Source organism: Prinia subflava, chromosome 4 (genome assembly GCF_021018805.1).
Source record: "Prinia subflava isolate CZ2003 ecotype Zambia chromosome 4, Cam_Psub_1.2, whole genome shotgun sequence".
Taxonomy (NCBI): domain Eukaryota; kingdom Metazoa; phylum Chordata; class Aves; order Passeriformes; family Cisticolidae; genus Prinia; species Prinia subflava.
The window spans coordinates 38,774,323-38,788,221 of record NC_086250.1 but is presented as its reverse complement, the minus strand read 5'-3'; the positions used below and the strand labels follow the sequence as shown (position 1 = coordinate 38,788,221).

The following is a 13,899-nucleotide window of genomic DNA, read 5'->3' as shown; positions in this document are numbered from 1 at the left end:
AAACAAGTGTTAATGTTACTAAACCAGCATTCATACTCTTCCTGTCTTGGCCTTGGGAGCAATTCTTGCAGCACAATCAACAAAATGACGTGAAACCGGGGATGGATGCAGTTCAGCCTCTGAAGTACAAATGTCTGGCAGGGCAGGCATTACCAATTGCTGTGACACTCTCAGCATGAGCTGCTTCAGTGGGACTCACCCACTGGCCATTCTTTACTCTGCAGACAAGCTGTGTGTGAGGGGTCCTTGTGATCCTTATGGTCAGTGCTGCAGTAAGCCCTGTGGCAGACAGAGCTCAGTACAGTGCTTTCAAGAGGTCATACCTGGGTGATTTATATTGCTCTGAAGCCTGAAAGAGTGTTGATTAATTAAGAAGACATTAATCTCATTTATAAATGAGGGAATTGTAGATGGGTGAAAATGAAATATGAAAACCTTCTATCCTCAGCTGGCTGCTTCTGATATTAGGTGGAAAGAGAAGATAAGAATAAACACAAAGCATTACCTTCTCAAGGTCTTATGCTCCAAATAGCATTAAGAGTGGATCCAAGAGTGAAAAATCAGCACAGTACACAAGCTACTGAAAGATTTCAGTTCTGCACAAGTTTAATGAACCTGAATATATCCCCAGATGGAAGGTAACAATGTCAATATGAAATCCAAACAGAAGGAAAACCAACAAGCTGTTTAATGTAGCTGTAGCCAAGATAAATGAAAAGGAAAATGTTTTCAGAACAAAAAGCTAAGAGTCAAATATGGGGAATAATCAAGAAAAAGTGGATCCTTTAGAATCAGCTGATTAGTCCGATTCATGGAAAGGTAGAACTGTTTGAAATTGCAATTAAATTAAATACTAATTTAGGATTTATTGCAGACCTTTTGCTCCACAATTGCTCCACAATGCAATACTTTAATTCAGTGAGTGCAGACTGTTAGAGAGTGCATCCTCTGTGGCTCCTAATCTTTTGCATCCTGGATTTGTTGATGAAAAGGCTGTTCAGAAAGTTCAAGTAGAAACAAAAGCATTCATAAGCAGGAGAAAATTTATTAAACAAAGACTCAGTACATCTTCATGTCATCTAGCTTAATGTGACCTTTTTCCCTCATATTTTCTTTTAACTGATTTCTCTGGAGGATGTAGGCTTTTGAACTTCCACTGATATCAGTGGAATTGAGGACTGTGAATACCCTTCAGCATCTGGGCCTTTTCTGCTCTCTGCTTTTCATGCCATTAGTGCTCATTGCTCTCCCCTTGATGTTGTGTCACCAATAACCAGGAGCTGTCCTTGTTGTCTCTCCCCTCACAGTAAAAGGTTGGTGAGAGCTCCTGGTGGGTTTTGGTCAGCCTCATGCATTCACATTTATTGCCTTCAGAGGGTAGTTAGCAAATTCATAGTGAAGTACCACCACAATGAGAAATCATCAGCAGATTTTTCCCACGCTACTTATAGAATATTACAATTCACTTGAATTAAAACCATAGAGTATTTGAGGGGAAAAAAGGATCCTACATTTATTGGATGTATTTTTCTTAATCTTATCTCAAGATGATGGTTTTCCTCACTGCGTTCTTGTAATGCTTGTAGTTCTATTTTTGTTATTGAATTTGTTCTTCACACTCCACATGGGCCTTTGAGAAAACCCTCAGTGTTACTATATGTGAGAGAGTGGAATTTTATTTGCAATTTATGAAGGTTGCTGTGGTGCTTTGTGGTAGTTCTTGGTGTTCTCAATTGGCACCTTGTATTCAAAATTTAGATTGCAATATCTGAAAGAACAATGAAATGGTAAATTTATGATGACTAAAAACCCAAATGAAAATAAACTTCTGTGCTGGTTACTGACTCAGTTTAAATAATTGAAATCTTAGTGAAATAAATCTATCTTTGTCCTTTTTTTTGTACAAAATTCTGATACTGCTTAATGCTTTCTTCCACTATCTGCAAAAGAATCACACTCTTAAGTGTTTACTAATTCCAAGTTTTTAATGAATATTCCTACCAACACTTGTATGGGCTGAACTATTTTATCTACATAGAACAATCTTTTACCTCTACTAGAAAATATAGTTTTCTACAGAATAGCTCTCTGTTACTGAAAATACAAATTTACAATGTTTAATGTATTGCTAGCATAGCTGGACTATTTAGAGAAATCAGGAGAAAATGAATATATGAAAATTAGTTTGTGAATTAAAGGGAGGAATGAGAGAATATACATACTTTTATTAGATCTGCTCCAAGATGAGTGTACATGTCTAAGTGATTGCATGTGTCCAGTAGCTGTTTTTCTAGGTGTGTGGAACTGTATAATGAAATGGGACAGCAGATGACTACTAAATGCAGCAGTTACCACTAAATCTGGCAGAACCTGTAGATGTGTGTGATGAGCTAGTAAATAGGAAATGGATTCAAGGAATAGCTGTCAGCTGTATGAGAGGTTTATAAAAAAACACAAGACAGATTAAAATCCCAAAGATAATTTTGTGTTACGTTACCTCTGGGCCCTTGGATTCCAGTTGTTAATGTTACTCCATGCTCTTGGTCATCTACTAGCATGAGAAAAGTCTGGATTTTCTTATTTAACAATACTGAAATGAAATCCAAATCTGAAATGAATAAGAAAACAATAAGGTCAATCCAGCTGTCTTGTTTCAGTCTCAATAATAATGCATTTTGATCCCTGTTTCCTTTCATGAAACAGTCATTCTGAAATCAGAAAGTCTCCTTTTGAAAACATGGTAATGGAGTATTTTGGTATTCAAAAATTATATTTGATGAAGCAAACTAGTTTCGGCAAGATCAACATTTCCCAGGGCCAGTTTACTGTTAATGTGTCTCTGAACAGATTCTTAGCTGGCAATCTGTGTAGAAGCACAGGAATAGCATTAAACCATTTCCCATGGGCTTGAAGGGCCATTTGCCTTCCCCAGGTTGTACTATATGATGGTTATTCAAAAGACCTTTAAAGTTCACTTTTCTAGGCAAGTGTTGAGAAAATTAATAGAATAACAGTTAAAAAAAAAGTCATCAGCTTATATTACACAGCCTAGTTCCGTGTTTGAAGTTACAGAGGTGACATCAGTGAACATGATGATCATGTTGTTAGAGATGTGTATCAGCTTTTTAAATTTGGTTATGCACGCTCTCTCTGGAGTACTGGCTCAGTCCTCAGTATCATAACATCTCACATTCAAAAATCAAAGTTGTTCCCCCCAGCCTATATTTGCATGCCAGATGCCTATAATTCCTAATGCCATTTTCACACTAATAAGAAAGATGTAGCTTTATGATCAGATTAGTGCTGAAGTGTCTGGCTGCATATTGACTTTAAACTTGGCTCTCTGTTGTAGAAATTGGTGATGTTCTCTGTGTAATGAAGTATTTTATATTAGGCTGCATTTTGGAAATGTTTTTCATATTCTGCAGATTTCAAAAACTTTTTCCTTGTTATCTGCAAACTTATTTTGACTGTGTATATCTTCTGAATGGAGGTGCTTTGTATTTTAAAGATATCTCTTGTGGTTACATGTCTTTATTCAAGAGATAATTAACAGAATATCTTCTTGTTTTGTATTCATACTTTGCTGTTACAATCATGCAAGGCTAATTTGGGCAATGTTTTTACATTCATCCTTTCACAGGAAACAAAAGTGACCTGTTACCCAAACGAGATCCAGTCAAAAAACCCGGTGGAAGACCTGATCTTGGAAATGACTGTAAGTCCTATATTTAAATGAAAAAAAATTAAAATATTTACTGGTATAACTTTCAAGATCTACTTTTAGGCTTGGAATTCTGCTTCTGGAATTTAGAGACATTTCAGTTATAATTCACCATTACAGAGGATTAGAATGAACACTTGTGAGGCAAGTTCCTGTGAACCACAGGAAACCTGTGATTCACTGTAAATTTCAGTTTATTTTTACATCTTCATTAGGTTTTTACAGACATTCTGATTACCCTCTCTAGGGAGTTCTTAGGCTTGACTTCAGATACAATAAAATGACAAGTGGCATTTTCCTTGACAGGGGCTAAAATCTTGTGCTTAAGGATGTGTGATAGTTGTGTGCAGGAAACCCATGATACAGTGTGAAGGAAGTGTTTGATTTGTCTCATCTCACCTAAGGGATTAAAATGCCAGCTGCTCAGAGAGGCCATCTCCACCTTCAGATCCTGACACTGCCTTTAGAGGAGATGAAATGAAGTTCCTTGACACAGGAAGTTTGGCTTGATTTCAGGTTCTCTTTTTAGTTACTGTACACTGCTGTCAGAGCCAGCCTGAGCTGAAAATATTGGGGTTTTTTTTAATGTAAAGATGAGTATCTGCTGACTACATATGTTACAACAGCATGCTCTGGCATTCATTCAGTATGAGCAGGATTAGGCCTTGTGTCTTTTAGGTTTATGTGGATCCTCTGCTTTAAGGCTTGGGTTTTTTAATATAAATATTTGATTAAGGACTAGGCAATATTTGGATGATAAAACATCTAGACTTAGACATCTAGACCATGCACTTAAAGCAGGTGAGGAGTAGAACACAGGTTCTGCTTGTTGCCTGGATGTGCCCCAGTGGGATGATCTGGGAAAAACTATTCCCCTTCTGATTTTTTGAGTGGTTACACACAACTCAGACAAGATCCTCTGAGGCATCACTATGTTACATGTTGTAATGAGTTGCTGTGTCACAGGGAAATGTTCTCCTGTGCTACTTCTCTGAGATGAAGATGCTCAATTTCCCACTGTCACTTGTAGATATTTGCATGCTGAAAATTAAGTATATTAATGTATTAATTAATTAAAACAGAGATTTTATAGTCAGAGAATAGGTCACCCTATACTCATCACGTTTCTCTGCAAAGTAGGGAATGGTTGCTGTAGACCAGAAGAGCAGAAACACAAACCCAGTGTGCACAACATGACATGAAGGGCTTGGGCCTGCTGAACCAAGTCCTCCTTGTGCTTTCTGCACCACGTTGTAAGACCAGGTGAAGGGTCAGAAGAAGAAGCTGTATGAGGAGCAGCTGAGATCTTGGTTTGTTCCGCCTAGAGAGGAGGATACTGAGGGGAGACCTCCTGGTGGCCCACAGCTTCCTCATGAGGGGAAGCAAAGGGGCAGACACTGATCTCTTTGCTCTGGTGATCAGCGATAAGACCCAAGAGAACAGTATAAAGTTGTGTCAGCAGAGGTTTAGACTGGATATTAGGAAAAGATTCTTCACCCTGAGGTTGGTCAGGCACTGGAACAACCTCCCCAGAGAAGTGGCCATGACACCAAGGCTGCCAGAGTTCAGGAAGGATTTGGACAGCACTCTCAGACAAGTCGTGTCTGCCAAAGGGAAAAACAATGTTATCGTGGTTATACCCATCATCTATCTGTAGAATATTACAAAACTCCTGCAAAAACAAAAGTTTTTGCAAGTTCAAGGCAAAATTATATGAAGAAATTATAATTTTCATTTAACTTGGGTCGTTTTCTTCCACAGAGAATTAGAAACAAGTTTTGTTGTGTTGATTCCTCTCAACAAAGATAAGATTTTTCAAATTAATGGTTACTTGAATGAGTATGGCTTCTAGTACATTAAAATGAATATTGACACATTTGAGTTTTACTTGGGCTGCCATCAAAGTAGCCTTCAACATCTCTGCAAAAAAAAAAGGTGCAATGTTAGGTTCCCAGGATATTTCTCTTTGCAAACTGAACAAGGATCTTGTCTCCAATGTTAGAATGGAGGTAATCAACCAGAGGCTTTTAACTGAGTGCTAATTTAGATCTGCAGCAAGTCCTGTCATGGCAATCAAGGCAGTAGACTAACTGCAGCTTTATTATGCTCTTATCTAAGATTTTTGAAATAATCAAGAATAAACCATTATTCTTAATGTTTTTAGGGATTGATACAACAATAAGTTCCATACAGATTTTGGAAACTCAGCAAAGCATTGACAATCGCTATTGTAGTAAAAATCTGCAGTGCAGGTGAGTGAATTGTAATATTATGCTATGGTGGAATAAAACACCATTACTGTGGCCTGGCTGGCTCCTGCTCACAGTTGTTTCCTGTAGCATGCAGTAGTCTTTGATACCTTTTTAATTTTTTTTCTGTTTAAATTTAAATATGATTTCCATGTTTTGGTGAAGATACTGTCTATCTCAAAATCCCATGTGCATTAATGCAACCTTTTTCAGGTCTGGAAACTACAGCTATGTCATTCCTATTAACAAATATACACCCACGGATGTAGAAATCTCACTGGAAATAAAGTAAGTGCAATTAAAAGGAATACATACAAAAGAAAACAGTGATTCTTTATTTGATAGAAGTTCTTGCCTGATGTCTATTGTTACACAAATTTGTCCTATTCAGAGGAGTGGGAGAAATCTATGCAGAACTAAATTGTTAATGTAGACTTTTTGGGTAGATTCCTTGCTGTTGCATAGGCCCAATACCATTGTCAGCTCAAGGAAAAATCAATCCAAAGTTGCAGGTATTGAAATCCAAAAGTCTTAAGCTTCTATCCTAACAATCATTTGAGCAGATATGTATTTGTGTATAGGCAGGATTGTGGTCTCTGGCCTAGGGATCTGATTTTTCTTTTGTGGTAGAGAAACATTATTAGGAATATAGCATAAGTAACTCCAGAGAGTACCTTCTTTGGGCCTGTTGTGCCAAGCCCTGTGAAAGGGGGATTCTTGTGCAGGAACTTTTGGTATTGCATAAAATTGTGACTTACAGCAGGGAAAAGCAGCAGACCTATTCCTTTCAGAAGGTATCTTCTCCTCAAAGGCCCACCTCCATCATGTCCTCCCAGAGGGAACTAATCCTTTCTTTTGCACTTTTATTCTGAGAAAGGCAGCAATAGCCACAATAGCTGCCAAACCAACTCTTGTCTCTGCAAGAGAGGACTCATCCAGTCTTTTGATCTTCAATGTTATCTCTATAAACATCTGCCTTTTTCAGATAAGATGAAATATAACAGTAATACTGAAGTGTCTGCTTGTTTTCTACAGCCACTGAAATTTTGTCTTTTAAATGTATGCCATTATAATCTAATAGTACAGCCCTCTCATGGAGGGATTAATACATCATATTCAGAGTTTCACTGAGTATGACTTTATTTTGAATATTGGTTTGTGGTTTGGGGGCATCTAATTTTATTTTTAATAAAGTCATTTATCTTTATTTTTCTCTGTTTCTTGAAGCACCACAGAACCATTAATTATATTTCTCTGCAAAGTCACATTTGGAAATTATTGCTCCTATTATTCTTCAAGCCAAAACAGTAGGAAGGATTTCCAAGAAACCACACAGGTAGGATTTTTGTAGCAATACTCTGGCTTTTGGGAATCATTTTGATAAAACTAATGGCTGCAAAATTATGATCTCTGTTGAAGTGCAAGAAATCCAGATGCTGGTACTTTGAGTCTGTCAGTCATCACTGGTTTTAGCCTGACCATAATGAGATACAATCTTTGTGTTGGAGCCAGTTTTCTGCTGACTTTTATAAAAAACTATCCAATGATTGTCTGCAAGGACAGTTCTGATTCTGCCTCAGCCTAAGTCACCACTACAACTTATTATAACTTCAGACATACTTAAGAAATGGGAATAACTTATCACTCAGAGCTTTAGGAGAGTCCTCCAAACTCATCTACTTTACGGGTAGATTATCTTACGGGTATTATTATCCATCATATTATATCCATATATATCCATTATTATCTTACAGGTAATTAATTCCAATTTTAAAGTCTAGAATTTTCTGGTAATAATGGTAGTATTCTGCTTTATTTCTGTGTGAACAGGACTTTAGCAATAAATCCCTCTACAGAAAATTCTTCATTTTAAAAGCCAAAGTTGTTTATGTGTCATTCTCTAGATTGCCTCAATGGGGATAAAAGCTGGGAAAACAGGTTAGCTTTTCCCAATAAAAAAATATTTAGTGACCAGGTCTTGCAAATATTTAAGCATTTCCAGTAAACTGATTAAGACTTTAAACTCTCTTCTAGTTCCCTGGACGTACAGGACTCCTTCGAGGCCCCCATTTGTCAATGTTTGTTTGGAAATGTTTATTCTGGCTAAAACAGTAGGAAAGGCAGAAGTGATGATAATAGCATTTCTGAACACATTGTAGGAGAAACATCCCTGAATTTGGAAGTAATTTCAGAGTCTTCTTCAGAGTTCTCATCCATGCTGACATATGTAACATGTTTTTAGTTAATTTTTTTTTGTGCTTAGTCAAATTACTTGTGTTACCTCCAGTCTTAAGCTGACTTTTTGTTCAACTTTTCAAATGTCTTTGCAAAAAGTTTCAGACTTCTCTGTAACAGTGGCAAAGTCATCTGAAGGCCTAGAATTTTCAAGTTTTGACCTGTCTGCTGTAATTTCAACAGAATTGAAATCAAGTCAGACATAGAGAGTTTCACAATGCAGAAATGAACTTGAAGCTTACTGACAAAACAGGTCAAAGAGATTTCCTGTGTCAACCTGAAATTCACATCAAAAGACTAAAACTAACTAGCCTCCAGCAGCAGTGAGCTTTCAGATTTGATGTGACTCAGAATAGAAATGTTGCCTAGTTGAAGAGGTTTCTTTCAAGAGGATTTTTCTAGGGCTGGGAAGAAGGCTTATTCCCTACCAAAAGGCAGAACAGCAGTAATTTGGACTTACCAGTCCCATGTAAGTTTTGTCATGTGTACATGCTGTCTCCAGCAGAGAGGATGTGTCAGAAAGTGAAGTGAGGAGAGAAAGATGGAGTTGAGACACTAGAAATATAAGTTACTGTGGATCATTAGGTAAAAGCGAGGTGAGGACTGAATTTTATTTTATTCATTGTAGCATAAACATTTCAGGTACAAAATATGTTGTTTCACTTTTGCATGGCAGAACACTGTAATAAAAAATAGCATGAAACCTTGCAGGTATCTGTTTTTGAAATACTGAGTAAAGACACTACTCATATCTTTAGAATATATGGAGGAAATTTCTGTCTTCTTTAGCACTGCTAAAGTTGCTGTGCCAAAATCAGCAGAACTGCCATTTGCTAGTATTATAAATTAAAGCTCTTAGGCCACCCAGCACATCAGGAACAATCCCTATTTATTGGGGGATTTGCTTAGAAAATGAGTGAGGGAATCCAGTTATTCGGAGCCAGCTGAGTGTCAGATGCCTGCCAGTTCCCATGTGGAGCTGATCAGCATTCAAAGTCAGCACTTGGTCTTTAAATACTTTGACTGTAGTTATCAAGGCTTGGTATCACAGTTACCTTGCACTGCATTTGTCAATTCAGTATTTCCAGAGTCTTTCCCTCTCTGCTCTTTCCCACAAAATGAGGTTGTCTGATCTGTCTCTCATTATCCCTCAGGGTCGCCAGCACGTTTGGGCTCTCCCTGTGGCTAAGTTGTACGACAGCGCATACTCTTTCCGCGTGGCTGTGCCGGTAAGCCTTTCCAAATGGCCACAAAGCAAAAGACAAATAGCATTTGAACTGAAACAAGTTCCTATATCAGTCTCCTTTATTTTTCTTTTCCAGGGTTTTGCTAGCTGCTCAACAGACCGTTACTTTGCTGGAATGTTTTTTACTGATTACTACTTCTACTTTTATCGGCAGTGTAACTAAAATGTTGCAAATATTCTGTTCTTTGAGAAAAAGATGAGGAAACACTTAATATGAAAAAGAGACTTGCAAGTAACCCTGGATATTTTTTAAACCTCTTTCTGGATTTTATGGGACTTTCTTTGTTTTTTTCACTTTTAAATTAAAAAAAAAAAAGTTGAAAAATAAAGTGTTTGACAACTACCATAGCTCTGCATTTCTAGAAACTGTTTCTAAAAAGACATGAGGTAATGGAATATATGATGTTGTCGTGGGTGGAGTGGGAGCTTCAAAGTTTACTAGAGAAGCATTCCCATTAAGTCACTAAGTACAGAATGACTCCTGGCTTTCTGAACTCCTCAGCGAGGAGTCTAGGTGTGGTTGGATCCAATCTTAGCCCCAGACTTGGTCAACAGCTTAAGTCTAAGGAATTATACACATGTGATTGTACAATTTTGTCATGCAGATGTATAAAAATGAATGATTTATGATGATAAATGATTAGACAAAAAATCTTAATCAGAATTATTTACTGCATGGTATAGAAGCTGACGCTACTAGTCTAGCATATGATAATGCACTATATCAAAGCAATGATATTAAAGATATCAAAAAAGAAACAAATTTCGAGTAGAGGTCAATGTTACCCATAGCAATGATTGCGGGCAAACATCTTGAGGTCACCTTAAGAGGTGACCCCACCCAAGGGAGGAATCTCCACACATGCTCCAAGGAGTATGGTAGAAATCCCTGCCAATTGTTAGTGGCAGTTTTATATTATATATAAATGGTACTTCTGTAGTATAAAGTGGTTCACTGGCAGTCATATGTCTTCAGGTCAGCTGTTTCAGCTCAGCATCTTTAGATTAGGATACTTCACAATATCTGCTGCACCTTCACCTCAGTCTCAGTATGTTTAACTTTGGGGTGGATGTGTCAGATTTGGTTTTGCATAATTCAAAACCAAAAGCAGCCTGACACCTCCTCTCAGCTCACCAGTGACAGCTTTACAAAATTTGCATTGCTCAAGTTTTTACGGCATCCCAGACAGAACATCCTGCTACAGATGTGTAAATAAAATTATCCTGTGGATCAAAGTGAAGTTATATGATATTGTATGTATAGCAGACAAGAAATGGGTAGGAACACTGCTGAGCTGGGATACCCTTCAGTTTTCAGAAGATGGGAAGATGATTAAATGTTATTTGCAATAGGGAGACCTGCTTCTGTCCTACAGGCATATGCCTTCTTTTTGTATCTGCTGCCCTTTTTTAGATATAAACCCCTTTTTTTTTTTTTTTTTTTTTTCGCTAACAGGACCAAAACAAACCAAAACTCAAAAAGAGAAATGTAGCACTCTGCAAATGCCCTCTAAAATAAGTGTAAGTTAGGGAACAACAGGTCAATTCAGTTGTCTGTGTGTTTCCATTTCAGAAAGCAGTCCTATCATTACCAGCACAGCTGTGTGATTTAACTACACTACTGCTATTTCAAGGAGCTATATTTTAGCTAACTATTTTTCCCCCTCTTAAACTGTACACCAGGAATGAACTGTTTACTCCTAAATTCAGGTTATATTTTTTCTTGGTGTTTATGATTTGTGTTAGTATGATGAAAGAATAGAAATATTGAGAAAAAGAATGTCTTGCCTTCATGATTTCTAAGTTGTGTATGGATACACACCTGCATGGGAAAATTCTTTCTGGTTATAGTTAGGAAATACAATTTTTAAAAAAAGCTGTTAAAATGAAATTTTACATTAGTTGCTCAGAAAAAAATCAGATGTAATAATCAACTAAAGTGTAAATAGTGTTGTGGGGTGTATTTAGATCAATCCTCTTTTTTGTGTAGAGAAGAGAAAGTAAATATTATAGAGAGATGGTAGGGTTTTAAAGATTTATGATGTGAAAGCTACATTTGTACAACTGTCCTCTGAATGAAGTTATTTAGCAGTGAAACATTAGGAAGAAAAATTTATGTCTAAAAAAGACCTTGCCACAGTCTTTGTAAACACCAGTGTGCCTTAATTGTATATTTATTTCCTGACAATGTTTAATTTGTTTCTAGGCCTTGATTTGGCATTTCTTTTGTCACTATTTTGGGATTTCCTTTAAGGATCTCCTTCTCAATTTTTTTAGATGCATGTGCTTAGTTGGGGTCAATTGCAATGTCTGGCTTTTTTTCCTTAAATGACTCATTTGTTTGACCTTATGTGTTTAAAAGTTTTTTTGTGGTGTAGGTGTTTTTCCTGGGAAGTATTTCTTGTGTAAACCACTGTTCTATAATATTCCAGAGGCTAACTGGTGTTGGTACTCTGGATACAAAAGAATCAGAAATTTGTGCCTTTAATTTTTTGTAGGGTAGAGTCAACCAGTCACAGATGATAATGCATGTGCGTTTTGAACAAAAATTCTACATTTTTGGGCCCACCTGGTTTTGATCACACTATTCTGGATTGTAATACACTTCCAGTGCCACAGAGCACTGCAGCAGGAGAATATCCTGTCATCAAAAAGCTTTCTGTAATTAGAGTCTAGGGTGAGGTGCATGTGGGATAGCAAATATTTTCTTTCTTAAAAAGCTTGTGGTGATTTAATTACACATCAGTTTGCCCATTTAAGAATTTTCAACTAGTTCTCTAGTACTGTCATATGTTTGTAGTAAGATACTGTTGAAGATTTTATTCAGGTTTAAGGTGACATGTGGCTCTGTGAAGGCTGTGTTGTAACATGTCTGAGACAACAAATATCAATCTTGGCAAAAGCTAGGGAACACCTAGCAGAAATTAAATACTTGGTTTTAAAATAACTGTGGCTGGATGCTGTTTAGCTGCTTACTGGGTTTAAACTGTGACACAGCCCCATCAGAAACGCAGTGGCCAGATTTTGATCCATTTTGGATTGGAAATATAATAGCTCTAAGAATGATTCTCACTGTCCTAACTGCCAAGCCTTCACTTTACTATGTTTGGGGAAGTAGAACTCATCTTGACAGCACTGGACTGGTGACATTCTTGGCTCCTGCTGTCCTTCTCCCTTGTATGGCATTGAACTGGAGCTACCAGAGAAGAATACCACAGGGAAAACGTGGCCAGCAGCATTTTCCATCATGTACAGCCAAAGGAAGTATGGATTGACCTTTCCAAATGAAAAGGTTTGAAAAAGTTTAAGCATGTCTGTTGTTTGTTTGGGGTTTTTTTCCATTTCTGTGTCCTCAGTGACGAAGATTCCACATTTTTTAACAGTGGTCAATCTAATTTGAAAGAATATTTGTGAATACTGAATAACAAACTGTTAATGGTTTATGTAAGTTCTACTTGAAACAGGAAATTCTCTTTCCCTTATCTATTTTTACCACAATGTGGTTGTAAGAGACCTTCAGACATCCATCAGTGGAATATTTCTGCCTAATTTAAGGGGGAGCTGAGGCAAAGCAAACTGCCAGGCTGTGTGAAAGTCACCACTGTAAGCTGCAGAAGGCAAATGCAAGGTTAGAATGGGGAGATCTTGTACCATCTGCTCTGGGTTTCAAACCATGCTGTGCATGCCAAGAACATGATGTGGCAATTCATGTTTTTACTTGAACGTAACACAAATGACTTCGCTGTGCTTTCACTAAGTTTGATCTAGCAGTGGCAGCAGCATTTGAAGTAAGAACCAGAGAGCACTTCAAAGCCCAGTGCATTAAGCCAAGAGGCTGTAAAGGTTGAAAATCCTGCATGGCCACTTCACAGAAACCGAGGATGAGGCAGAGGAGCAGAATGAGTGGTTCTGAGGTGTGAGTCTGTAGCTGGAATTGCTGATAGCCTTTGGCACAGCTGTGAGCTTTGGTCTCTTACTGCAGCTCAGTTCAAGTGACCCTTTAGTTCAGAAGATGCCTGGTGGGTAGTGAGGAGGCTGCCTGGTGACATGATGTGAGCCCACCCTGAGAGGTTAGCAATGTGATTGTTAATCCAAAAGTGAGTTTGGATTCTTGCATAGCACAGGTCTGAAGGGAGACCTGGGGTTGAGCTCTTGTTTAAGTCCTGATTGTCTACATTTTTCTAGGATTTTAGCTTGCTTTATAAAATCAGAAAAATACTTTCATTAGGATTTGCTACTGGGTTAAATTCTGCTCACAGTACAAGAAGTTCCTCACTCAGGAATCACTGACTTCTTGAACTACAAATCTGTTGCATAGAACCTGAACCAATCCATCTGCAAAATGCAAACCTGATTTATATTAGGTTTACTCTTTCTATTGATATGAGTGCTACAGTGTGTTTTAAATAAGGCAGTTCATTTTAGGTATAGAAACTACTTTCAAA

At 37.5% G+C, this 13,899-nt stretch overlaps 1 protein-coding gene across 1 annotated transcript in view; it reads left to right on the top strand.

The window, feature by feature from the left end:
* The window catches only part of MYRFL (myelin regulatory factor like), a 39,962-nt gene extending 30,184 nt beyond the window's left edge, over window positions 1-9,778 (top strand). Inside the window, exons 20-25 of the mRNA XM_063394997.1 lie at window positions 3,644-3,718; window positions 5,889-5,976; window positions 6,187-6,261; window positions 7,201-7,309; window positions 9,363-9,437; window positions 9,531-9,778. Coding sequence (XP_063251067.1) covers window positions 3,644-3,718; window positions 5,889-5,976; window positions 6,187-6,261; window positions 7,201-7,309; window positions 9,363-9,437; window positions 9,531-9,617 — 509 coding nt within the window. The 3' untranslated portion in view covers window positions 9,618-9,778. The remainder of the gene's footprint in view (window positions 1-3,643; window positions 3,719-5,888; window positions 5,977-6,186; window positions 6,262-7,200; window positions 7,310-9,362; window positions 9,438-9,530) is intronic.
* Window positions 9,779-13,899: the final 4,121 nt, after the last annotated feature.